This window comes from Berghia stephanieae, chromosome 1 (genome assembly GCF_034508935.2).
Source record: "Berghia stephanieae isolate SIO BIC M18660-M18661 chromosome 1, UCSD_Bste_1.3, whole genome shotgun sequence".
In the NCBI taxonomy this organism is placed as follows: domain Eukaryota; kingdom Metazoa; phylum Mollusca; class Gastropoda; order Nudibranchia; family Aeolidiidae; genus Berghia; species Berghia stephanieae.
In genome coordinates, this window is record NC_088360.1 from 96,684,392 (window position 1) to 96,697,270 (window position 12,879).

Genomic DNA, 12,879 nt, shown 5'->3' on the forward strand with positions numbered 1-12,879 from the left:
AAATTACATATCCCTTTTGTTATCATTCATTAAAGTTATTGTGTGTTTTATTGGTCTGCTGGTTTGCAAAATGTAACTATCTTAGTTGTTAAATGAAGTGAAATTTAAAGTCGTATTAAGATCATTTAATTTTTCCTTTAATTTGAGATATAATTCTAAATTATGCTTGATTTACCTTTCATTTCAGTATTTGATGAGAGTGGTTATTTCCTTCTATATGCAACAATGCTCGGGATCAAAGGTAATTTTGAAATTATCTGGATATCAGACTTTCTTTTTTGTAATTCCAACTACAATCATTGATGTAAGTGGTAGTAAATGAAGTGTGGCTGGATAGCTCAGTCTGTTCTGCGAACGCTCGCTGTCCTCTCTCTCTCTCGGCCAGACGGAGGGTGCCGTGTCAATTAGATCCTGAATTTGGCATTGACCCCAGGACTTTTTGTTATGTTTTCATCTGCACTTCTCCATACCCTACTAGGGTATCAATTAAATTTACAGCAGTCAACGAGGATTCGGTTTTCATGATCAAATGACATACCCGAAAGATAGGAGTATCTTGGGGAACAATTTTGGAACCATTGCTTTTTTGATATACATACGATATTGATAAAATTCTGATTCCAGGACCAAAACTTCGATTATTTGCAGATGATAGTTTTTTTGTATAGATAAATAAATACAGAAAAGAATAACAAAATTTTGCTGAAAGACCTAGATACTTTGCAACAATGAGAAAAGAAAGGGAAAATAGAATTTCATTCAGATAAATGCCAGGTTTTGAAATTACAAAGTGGCTATTGGTCAGTACTGACCTATAGGCACTTGTGCCCAATGGACAGTACTGACCAATAGCTCTGCCGTTGCGGAGTGGCAACTGTCAGTACTGATTGCAGATTAGAAAGATATTTGTCAGCACTGAGGAACAAGCGCTAAGTTACATCATCAGTACTGACCAATAGGTGCTTGTGCCCATTTTATCAGACAATTAAAATTAAGCCAATAAATTCTGACAGTCATTCATGACAATATTCTTAAAGAGACAAACCTAGCAAGATACAAAATAATTTTTTTATTATTGACAATAAGCTTCAATGGACAGAGCAAAATGGATAAGGCAAATTTCATCCTTAGATTTTTTTTCCATTTGGGTTTGGTAAAAATTAGAGATAGAGTTGGGTCTCTCTATTCCGGAAGTCCACAATCCAGATATCTTCATTATCCGGACATGTTGCCTGAGGACGGACTCTTTTCTTCTTTATTTGTACTTTTTAAGGACTGATTCCACTATCCGGGTGTCTATGGAATCCAGACAATACTGGTCATGGAGGTGTTTGGATTGGAAAGATGTGACTGTATGTACTTGAAAATGTTAAATTATTTTTGTTTTACCCATCAGTGGATATGTTTAAAAATTCAATGGATCTACATCTGTTCAGAAGCATTTACGATGTATATGGATGTAATGAGGTTAAGTCATTTTCATCTTAAAACAATGTAGACTTTTTTCATCATGAAATTCGAAGTTTTGAGTTTAAAAGACATTTGAATTTGGTGCCTATGGCATATCTGAGTACCGAAACCTGATTATTTCTTATGTTATAATTAGATCTCATTTGTTGTACTCAGTGGTCAACCTCCAAACCAACAATTGCCTGAGGTGGCTTGGCAAGCCAGAGAACACCCGATTCCTACATCTGGGCTTGTTTCAAGGAGCTGGTGCCCCAAAACAGACAGTTGATGCTGAGATGGCTGCCTCTGACAACCCTGTCCTGGCCAATGTCTTTGTGGATCCAATTCTGGTGTGTACTGCCTTCAAAAAGAACAGATTTTACTTTTTTAGCAGGAGAGAACCTGATAATTCTCGTGGGTGAGTTAGATGATTAAAAATCGAAACGAATATCTCAGATATATATTGACACATTTACTTTTTTTTTTCAGCCGAAAGGTCATTTGCTTTGGATTGTGTTGACATATATCTGAACCATCTTTTCTCTTTCAGTCTTTGTTTTTAAAAAACAACATAATGAGCTCTTTTAGACAATTTTATATGCAAGTCGGATGCTTATAGACAAAGTGCAGTTTATCCCAAGCATTGCTCAGGTCACATTGTAGTCCTTACGCTCCTATGGAACCAGGATAGAAATACAGTCTCACGGCCAAAGTTACCATACAATGACAAAACACATTTTTTTCGGCCAAACAATTTGAACTTCACATGTAATGAGATAGTTAAGGCTTCTTCTGACAAGAGCTATATCGATATGTGGAGTAAAAGTGTATTCGCCAAGATAGGAAAATAATAAAAATTTTACCACAAAAAGGTTTAATAAACTGGTTTTAATTTTTCGATAACATGTAATACAAGATCATATAAATTTATAATACAGATTTAGATTTATTAAAGAAACTTATGACTTTATGATTTTCTTCTTTGTATATCCAGTGTTGATAGTGACAGAGATGTTTTCAATGAAAAACCATCCAAGGAGGAAATTGTAGCAGCAACCCAGGTTTGTCATCTTTGTCATTACCTCTTTCACCAAAATTTGAAATTAAAAAAAAAAAAAAATTAAAATTTTGGTTTAAGTATTTGTTGTATTTTGTGTTTGTATTTTAAAAACATTGCTCCGTATTTAATCATCGGTAAACTTAATTGAGAAAAGTGGCCCAAAAGGATTAAACGATTAAACTTTGTTCATTCTTGGAAGCACATGTTCTATGTCACCCCATTCATTACTACTACGCCACTTATTATTGTTGGTGATTTTAATCACTGTCAGCTGCCCATAGCTGAACTAGAACAGTTCATCACCTGCAAAACACGAGGAAACAACACACTTGACCTGTGCTATAGCAATATAAAAAACGCCTACAAAGCGCTATGAAAACAACCGATAGCCACATCTGATCATAATACAATTCACTTAGTACCGACGTATATCTCTAAATTAAAAAGTGAGAAACCAACTGTAGTATATCGCCATATCTGGACTCAAGAGGCAATCCAACGACTGAACGGCTGTTTTGACTGAACTCGGTGGGAGACATTAATGGTAGAAGGAGACAGTATTGATGAATGGACTGGAACTGTGATTACATTTTGTGTGGATTTGTGCGTGGAAAAAAAATAAAATAAAGATATTTCCTAACAATAAGCCATGGGTTAAAAAACGACTGAAATATATAGGCTACTCAATGAAAAGAAAATTGCCTATATGAGTGGTGACATTAAACTCGAATTTGAAAAGGGAAAAGAGATCAGAAAAACAATAAAAGAAGAAAAGGTTGAATACAAAAACAAAATGGAGCGACAACTGAGATCGGGCTGTGCAAGGAAGGCATGGGAGATGATAAAGCAAATGGGAGGAGTAGACCAAAAGAAACGAACATTCCCACAAGGAAAAACGATAACTGATGTCAACAAATTAAATGATTTTTACTGTCGTTTTGACAGGCTCCCATTTGTACACAATAGTCAAATAACAATAACCTACCTCCAGATTTTGAAGATGAAACTGTAAGCTCCCTCTTCTGGCGATGTAAAGAACATAAAGCACCAGGACCAGACAACATTACCGGAACTATTTTGAAAAACTGTCACCAACAGCTGGCTATACCTTATACAAAACTATTTCAAAGGTCAATCGATGAACAATCAGTGCCAGTACTTTTGAAAACATCGATTGTCGTTCCAGTTCCAAAAAAGTGTTGCCCAACCGTCCAGTGGCACTTACATCGCTTGTCATGAAATGTTAAGAAAAAATTTTTAAATGTGAGCTCCTACAAAAATGTTATGACCTGAAAGTGCTAAATCCGTATCAATTTGCATACCAGCAACATCTCTGTAGAAGACGCACTTTTAACTGCCACAAATTCAATCTCAAAACACCTTGACCAGACGCCCTAGAATTACGCCAGAATCCTGTATGTGACTTTTCATCAGCTTTTAATGCCATGAACACAGATATTTTGCTTCAAAAGTTGCTCAACATGGATATTCTAAACTACCCTATTAAATGGTACAAAGAGTTTCTGACCCATAGACCACAATGTGTAAAATTGGGTGAAAATATCTCCAACAAAAGAACATTGTCAAACGGATGCCCCCAAGGCTGCGTGAGTTCCCCAATCCTGTACATCTTATACACCAACGACTGCAAACCATCCTTTGAAAATTGTTTTATAGTGAAATATGCAAATGATACTGCTATTCTTGGTTTATTAAAAGATAAAGTTGCCGAAAAGAATTCTTTCAAACAAATTAATATATTCACAGATTGGTGTAAACAAAATCAGCTGTTTGGTGTAAAAAATAAAAACGACTTAAAGTGTGTGACGATCGGTAAAGATGATGTTGAGATAGTTGAATATTTTAAATATTTAGGAATAACCATTGATAGTTCCCTTGATTTCTCTTAACATATTAATATAATATCTAAGAAAGTTTCCCAAAGATTATATATCCTAAGGAAATTGAGAACATTTCAAGTAGGGAAGAAAACCATGTTAAGAGTTTATGACTCATTGATTAAAAGTGTAATTGCGTTTGGCTGCACCATATGGTTTGGCAGATGCCGACTTAAAATAAATCAAAAATTTCAAAATCTATCAAAGAGGCATCAAAAATAATAAACCATTCTCTTGATGAAGTAGAAAGAATTCATGGAAAAGCAATAGAAAGGAAAGCATTCTCAATGACCAACAATAAAAAACATATTTTATACCATGAATTTAATCTTTTACCATCTGGGAGAAGGTTTTGTCAGATTAAATGTAGAACTAACAAGTATAAATCAACGTTCGTTCCATCAGCAATAAAAAATGAATATTTCATATGTTATAGCAAAACCAAGGACTGATGTGTTGACTGATTAATTTATTTAATGTTAGATTAATTGACCAATTGATAAGATGATAATATTTCGTGTCGAATTGCCACAATTGGAACAAATTGAAAACGAAATGAATATGTTTATGTTGTGTATATCGCATGCGTGAAAGAAATAGAGGAAGAGAGAGAGAGAGAGAGAGAGCATGTGTGTGTGTGTGAGGGAGAGAGAGAGAGAATAAGTAGGAGTGAAATATATGTTCAATGTTATAGTTATATAACATATAACAAGTGTAACTAAATGACAAATTGTCATATTTATGGACAATAAAGATCTATTATTATTATTATTATTATTATTATTATTATTATTATTATTATTATTATTATTATTATTATTATTATTATTATTATTATTATTATTATTATTATTATTAAGATATGGTTTGAGTTTAAGGGCTAACCAAAATAGTAATGCTTTCCATTTCCATTTGTAATGTCATCCATGTATGTTTCTTGATATTGATTTAGCTATTCATTTATTTTTTTTTAGACAAGCATTATGTGAATTTGAGTGGCCAATTAAAAGCCTTTTGATTTGTGTAGAATGGAGATATTTTTCAATGGATTGTATTTTTACAATAATGTACGAGGGCTCTTTCAGATATAACCGAAAAATGCCCATTGCTCAGCAACCATTGGAGATTTTTTAATTCTGTAAACGACATGATATTCCTTATTTCCTTACGGATATTCCCAGAAATTATGAAGTGCATCATTTTGCACAATGAATTTCTAGATGATTTTAAAGATGGCGGCCCACCTTGAAACTTGGTCAAAGGAGGAGATCAGAGCTGTCATACGTTTTTTGAACGCCAAAAGTCTGAATCCTACCGAAATTCATAAAGAACTTCAGAGTGTATATGGTGAGCATGTTATAAGCCGTACACAAGTCTATCACTGGTGTAATTTGTTTGAAGCCGGCCATTCCGACTTGACAGACAGGGAAGGGAGAGGGCATTCGATAACTGCGACGTCAGAAGACAATGTGAAACGAGTTGATGAGCTTATTCGTCAAGACAGGAGGTTGAAACTTCATGAAATCGCAAGCAGTCTTGAAATTTTGGAAACTTCTGCCCATAGAATTGTATTTGATGAACTTGGCTACAGAAAAGTCAGCGCAAGATGGGTTCCTAAGCAATTGACAGACAATCATAAAGAACAAAGATTGGACATCTGCAGGGAACTTTTGAGAAGAAGCAAGAGCTCACGCAGGGTTCACGGGCATACTGCCAACGCCGGTGGAGACTTTCTAGGGTACGATGTGACTTTTCTTGACAGCATAGTCACCGGTGATGAGACTTGGTTGCACCATTGCACCCCAGAAACAAAGCAAGATTCGATGACATGGAAACATCCATCCTCACCTGTCGCGAAGAAATTCAAAGTCATGCAGTCAGCAAAGAAAATAATGGGAACTGTTTTCTGGGAAAGTCGTGGTGTTATTCTGTTCGAAACCTTACAACCTGGAGAAACAATCAATGCTGCAAGGTACTGCCAAACTCTTGACAAGCTTAGGGAGGCCATTCGCAGAAAGCGCCCAGGGCAGTTGACCAACGGGGTCATTTTGCAACACGACAACGCTACACCCCACACAGCACGAGTGACGCAAGGTTGGCTAGAGAAATATGGATGGGAGATTTTGCCACACCCACCACACAGTCCAGACCTCGCACCATCTGATTATCACCTCTTTGGACCACTGAAACGTGAGCTGGCAGGAAAGCGCTTTGATGTCGGTGAAGAGCTTGTTGACCATGTGCGGAAATGGCTACAAAACCTTGACGGAAATTTCTTCCGAGAGGGTATCTATTCCATGGTGCGGCGTTGGCAGAAGTGTGTCGACAGACTTGGCTGTTACGTAGAGAAATGAAGGACGAGTCAAGGTATGAACACGTGCAAGAATTTTGTTGATAGCATAAAAAACGCGGATTTTACAGGCATTTTTCGGTTAATTATGAAAGAGCCCTCGTAGTTTTGTCTTGTATCATTAATATTTAGATGTTAAATTTTATTTTTTAAAATTTAAATGAAAATTCCAGGATGCTGCCTACATGCGACTGACTGACAGCTGTATCATCCATACAACTGCTGGTGACATTCATTGCAAGATTTTTGATAAAGAGTAAGTTTATTTTGTTCTATTTATTCTTTGGGGTTTGTGTGTGTGTGTGGAGGGGGGGGGGGGGGTGAAATGTAAGAGTTGTAACTAAAAATTCATCATATCGCCAGCTCCAGACTTAAATGTTGTGCATTTAGTTTACGTGGATGACCATAATTTAAGTGTATCAGAGAAAAACTAGGAGCAATGAATTTTAACTAAACATTTAGATTAACAAGGGTTTGAAGTGGTGTTAAGATGAAAAGCAATGTGCCCATGATGTCTGGGAAGACTTGTTAGTTTAATAGGTCCTCGTCTATCTCCTGATATCAGTCACCGTCCTTATCTGCTGGGCCAGGGAGTGGGGAAGGGCACAAGGTAAATAATTGCTTTCTTTTTTATCTCATTTGTCTGTGGTTCGTTTTGAGATTTTATCCTCGAATGGGAATTAGACAATTTGGTTAAGGCCAAAATTCTTTGCCTTAAAATGGAAACAGCCAGATGGTCCTATCTTTAAGAGCTAACTTTTTTTTTTCACGTCACCTCTTTAGTATACATAATTTTGAGCTGTTTATACTTATATTGTAAGCGTGGCTCAGTGGTACGGTCTTTGCTTCCTACCCGAAAGGTACCGAGTTCAATCACTCGCCACGGCGTTGTGTGGCCTTGAGCAAGTCACCTCGCCCTAGCTCACTTTGCGGCACTGCTCTGCGGCTGACGCCTGGGTTATTCCAGTCTTCCCTGGGAATAGACCCTAAAGACAAATTTCCCCTTGGGGATGAATAAAGGGATTTTTTTATTTTTTTATTATTCAGTGATGATACTTTTCCGCGGTTTTCTTTCCTTTCCTCGGTTTTCCTCCTCAGATCCTCGATCCGCGGATATTTCCTTCATTTCCTCCTTTTACTTTTTTTTTTAATGTAAATTAAAACAGCCTATAAGCTTCATATAAAGAAGCAATCCAAACAGGTTGGGCCCCCACCTAGAAAGAGGCCCAAAACACAATAGTACTAGTACTCTTCAAGTACTCAAAAGAAGTCATCCTGCCTACTTTCCTGTGGTGCAAGAATGTTCTAGGTGAGTTTTCCGTTTTTCCGAGACTTTTCCTCCTTTTTGACTTTTTGTGAGTATCATCACTGATTATTATTATTTTATTTAATGCATGCCTTTGCAGAGTATCCTGTTTTGTCTGGTAGGGACTTAAAAATAGATGTAAGACCAAGCATACCGGTGGATTTCTCTCTAGTTTTTGGTCTTATTCTTTTGTAACACTTTCATCTTTTTTCCTGGTTTTTCTGTGACCTAAAAGTGATGAGCTGCTGTAAGAAGAGAAAAAAAAGGAAATTGCCAAATATTTCAATTTTACATTGGTTTTATTACAGTGGAACCTCCCGATTACGACACCTCCGAATAGCGACAACCTCCTGATAACGACATTGACCCGTGGTCCCGATTTTTTTTCTATTTAAGATCAGTTAAAAAAAACCTCTAAATAACGACACACTTTTTGATAAAAACCTCCGAATAACATCATTTTGGCGATTTTTGTCAGTTTTCGTAGATATCTGATACTAAAAATACCGAGTATGAGTACTCAAAGTTTATAAAAACGATTCCTGCTTGAACCAATGAGAACGTAGCTTTTTTTTGAGGAATCTTGGCTGATATGCATTAATAAAAACCAAGGTATAAATGTAAGTGTTAGCAAGTAAACACAAAATCTTGGAAAATGTGATATTATTATTATGTGGTGATAGTAGTAGTAGTAGTAGTAGTAGTAGTAGTAGTAGTAGTAGTAGTAGTAGTAGTAGTAGTAGTAGTAGTAGTAGTAGTAGTAGTAGTGGTAGTAGTAGTAGTAGTAGTGTAGTAGTAGTGTAGTAGTAGTAGTAGTAGCAGTAGTAGTAGTAGTAGTAGCAGTAGTAGTAGTAGTAGTAGTAGTAGTAGTGTTTTTTTGTGGGAGGATGAATTTTATCTAACTCGCAGCGTCCGAATTACCTGTTTTTGTTTGTTTTAAAGGGTTTTACAGCGCTTGTGACACATCTATGTCATATCAACGGCAGTAAAAAGGAAGAAAATTAGATAGTAAAAAACATTCTAGATTTACAATTGAAATGACATAAGAAAAAGTAAGACAAAGGGGAATGGTTTAAATGGGGAACAGATGTAGATTCCAGGAGCACAATATCAGTGTACTCAGTTCAGATCACCTAAAAGTCTCATCCAGACACACGCACAAGAACCCTCTAAGAGGAATACACTACAATTAAATTGTAACAATGTTTTGTTTGTTTTGTCAATGTTAATAAAAACTGGTCCCGCGGGCCTTACCACGCCCACTTTGTCCGCCATCTTGGAAACCTCTAAATAACGACACCTCCGGATACGACATAAAAACTTGGTCCCGTGGCATGTCGTTATCGGGAGGTTCCACTGTATGTACAATGATTTATTATTTATTATTCTAACCATTTGGTATGATAGAGTACCTTAAAATTTTACTTTTTTTGTGTTTCTTTGTACAGATGTCCTAAGACAGCTGAGAATTTCACTGTCCATAGTCGTAATGGTTACTACAACAACCACCTCTTCCATCGCGTCATTAAGGGTTTTATGATACAGACTGGAGATCCACTTGGTAAGACTTTACCTATTTCTCTCATTTTTTGAACATGTTAGTGATTTACTCAACATTATCGCTTCTTTTGTGATATTCTCATAATCATCATCATTATTATTATTTTTATTATTTTTTTTAATTTTATTTATTTATTTTGTTTTGTTTTTAAATTTATTTATTTATTTATCTATTTAAATATTTTCTTTAAAATTTACGTTTTAGATTATATTTTTCTTGTCTTGGCAATCTCAATTACTACGAAATTCTTGCATAAATAAAATGATTGTCTTTTCCTGAATAGGAAATGAATTCAGCTCTGCAATAATATTATTTTATATGAAACCTCTAAAAATGGGAAATGAGCTGCATGTTTAATGGTCTTAGAATGCATTTTTGTGGTTTGTTTTATTAGTGCTATCCTTAATCGTTGTCGGCTACTGTGCAAAGCTTGAGGGGCAGTTGAGGAAATGGGTGTCTTAATCTAATTTACATTGAGTTGAGGGTAGTTTAAAAAGTAAAAACACCATTTGTGCTGTTGCTTCGTCTCTCTCTCTCTCTCTCTCTCTCTCTCTCTCTCTCTCTCTCTCTCTCTCTCTCTCTCTCTCTCTCTCTCTCTTTCTCTCTCTCTCTCTCTCTCTCTCTCTCTCTCTCTCTCTCTCTCTCTCAACATGGATGGCTATTGCAATTATGTCTTCAAGGACACAATATGGGAGCCAGAATGTAGCCATCATGCAAATATAACCAAGCCTGCCTATTCCTAAAAAATTAAATCACAAAATTTGACAATGTTCGGAAAATAGTTTTGAGGTGAATTGAGTAATGAGTTTATCATTGCTCTGATTACTACTCAATATACCTTTATTCTCATTTTCCTTCACCAACTATTGCCTTTCGCTGGGATGTGTCTTTAGGGATAAGCGGATTAGTGCATAACAACGTCTACAGTCAGAATAAATGTGACTTTTTAATAGCACAAAATCCATGAAACATGCTCAAAGTGCTTTAGAATGTGTCTCAAGTCAACAACAACACTAAATATGTAGGTTGAGACATGCAGCCTGTGACAAGACTAATATCAGTCTGGTAATAATAATTTTACACCGAATAGAATTTAAAAAATAACTCAACTTTGCACCACCCACAACAGGACTCGACCCTAGATTAGAAGCGGTGTGCCACACCCCTAGATCACAAAGCCACACAAAGGTAATACAAGTTGTGCTGACTGCTTTCTATCTGGTCATCGAGCATAATCCTTCTTACCCAACTTCGTCCAAAACACAAGGCACATTGACAATTAAAATTCTTGACATTTGATATTCCATATATCTTTCACTCGATTCATTTCTTCATTTCATCTAGTATTCATTTCCTTCACTCTATTGCAGGTAATGGGACAGGAGGGGAGTCCATTTGGGGTGGTGAGTTTGAAGATGAGTTCCATCCCAATTTACGACATGACCGTCCATATACGCTGAGTATGGCAAATGCTGGACCCAACACCAATGGATCTCAATTTTTCATCACAGTTGTACCAACGGTTGGTTATATCATTGTTGTCCTCTTTTTAGCATACTCATTGTATTTTGTGTTTAATCACACCTTGGTTATTTGATATACAGTCGACTCCGCTTAATCGCACACCCTCGGGAGTGTGGGTTAGTGTGCTGATTAAGCGGAGAAGCTAAAAATAGCTTCTAAGCACCAGCTTTCACGTGCTATTCATATAGGTCCTCCCCCTCTGAGTTTTCTGCGGGCTGCTGGAAGGGTTTTTGGTTTGTTTTTTCGGGGGTTTTTTGTTTCCTTTTTCATTAAAAAAATGTATTATCAATTACGTACATTAGTCACATAATTTTTTTTAGATTTTCCATTTTGTCAATTAAAATAAAAATGTATTATTTACTACTTCAATCATGTGTAGCATGGAAATTTCAAACATATTAAGGAAGGGGAAGTAATAATTGAAATAAACTTAAATCTCAATCTCACTCTACAGGAATTATTCCTATAGAAATAGAAATAATCGCAGCAGTTTTTTTAAATTGATTTTTTTTTTTTTTGGGAGTAGTTCAGGATGTTTTTTTTTAATGTGTAATTTTTTTTAAAAAATGATACAGTTACCTTCTTCCAATAATCGACCTTGTGATAAGCTGCCGTTCTCATTTAACAAAATTTTTTACTTTAAAAAAACATCCAATACCTGGCTTTTTCGTATAATACCCCATAGTAGCCCGCTATTTTTCATCAAAAACATAACAAAACTTCATAATTTCAATCAAACCGTCTTGCAACTGAGACTGATTAAAAATTACTTCACAGACATAAACTCAATATTTAAAATAAAATGGTATCTGTTACTTTGACAATTAACTCAACCGATAAGACTACTTTACCAGATACTCTTTCATAACTTCATCCACCTGAATGGTGTGCTTCTTCTTATCCCTCAGATAAATTGTTTGCAATGTGTCTCTTATTTCAGTTTATTACAAGATGCAATGATATCTATGACTAAAGAGACAATTTGTAATTATAGTGTTCAAAATAATTGACTATCAAATGTTCATTAACTGGTTGCCAACTAATGAAAAATAAAAATAACAATTATGTTATTTAGGACTAGAGCAAAAACAGGTTGTTATGCTCATAGAACGTATCAAGCGTATCTCATTCAGATATGAATGGTCAAAATAATTTTTTTTTTCAACCGCAAAATTTTCAGTGTTATCCCCCATCCACCCACACACACACACAATCGCGCGCGCACAGACCCTCATCCTTTCTGATGTCTTTGCCAAATAAGCCACTCCTCCTAATACTATGACCAAGTAAATATTGTTACAAATGACCACTGTTCAATCTTTATTCTAAAATTTTATTGAATTTCTGTTCCAGCCCTGGCTAGACAACAAGCATACAGTTTTTGGTCGTGTGGTTAAAGGAATGGAAGTGGTACAGAATATCAGCAATGTCAAGGTCAATGCAAAGACTGACAAACCTTATGATGACATCAGAATTATCAGTATATCAATCAAATAAAGCTCATTGATTTGTTTATAGTATATAATCAGTGTTTGTTCGTTCTTTACAGTTTTTTTTGTTGTTTTTTTTAAATACAGTCCAAGCCAGTATTGGGGATGCCACTTAATTGGGACAGCAGCTTTATCGGGATTATTTCTAAGGAACAGAATTATTTTGTATAAAAAGTCATACCCTTTCCAATTCCCAGCCGCTTAATGGGGACAAATTTGACAATGACTGTCCCCGCAAAAG

General features: G+C 35.7%; 1 protein-coding gene across 1 annotated transcript in view; it reads left to right on the plus strand.

The window, feature by feature from the left end:
* Positions 1-12,670, plus strand: part of LOC144962472 (peptidylprolyl isomerase domain and WD repeat-containing protein 1-like) — a 38,402-nt gene extending 25,732 nt beyond the window's left edge. Inside the window, exons 11-17 of the mRNA XM_078895456.1 lie at positions 188-241; positions 1,627-1,867; positions 2,444-2,510; positions 6,931-7,013; positions 9,512-9,624; positions 10,995-11,146; positions 12,502-12,670. Coding sequence (XP_078751582.1) covers positions 188-241; positions 1,627-1,867; positions 2,444-2,510; positions 6,931-7,013; positions 9,512-9,624; positions 10,995-11,146; positions 12,502-12,645 — 854 coding nt within the window. The 3' untranslated portion in view covers positions 12,646-12,670. The remainder of the gene's footprint in view (positions 1-187; positions 242-1,626; positions 1,868-2,443; positions 2,511-6,930; positions 7,014-9,511; positions 9,625-10,994; positions 11,147-12,501) is intronic.
* Positions 12,671-12,879: the final 209 nt, after the last annotated feature.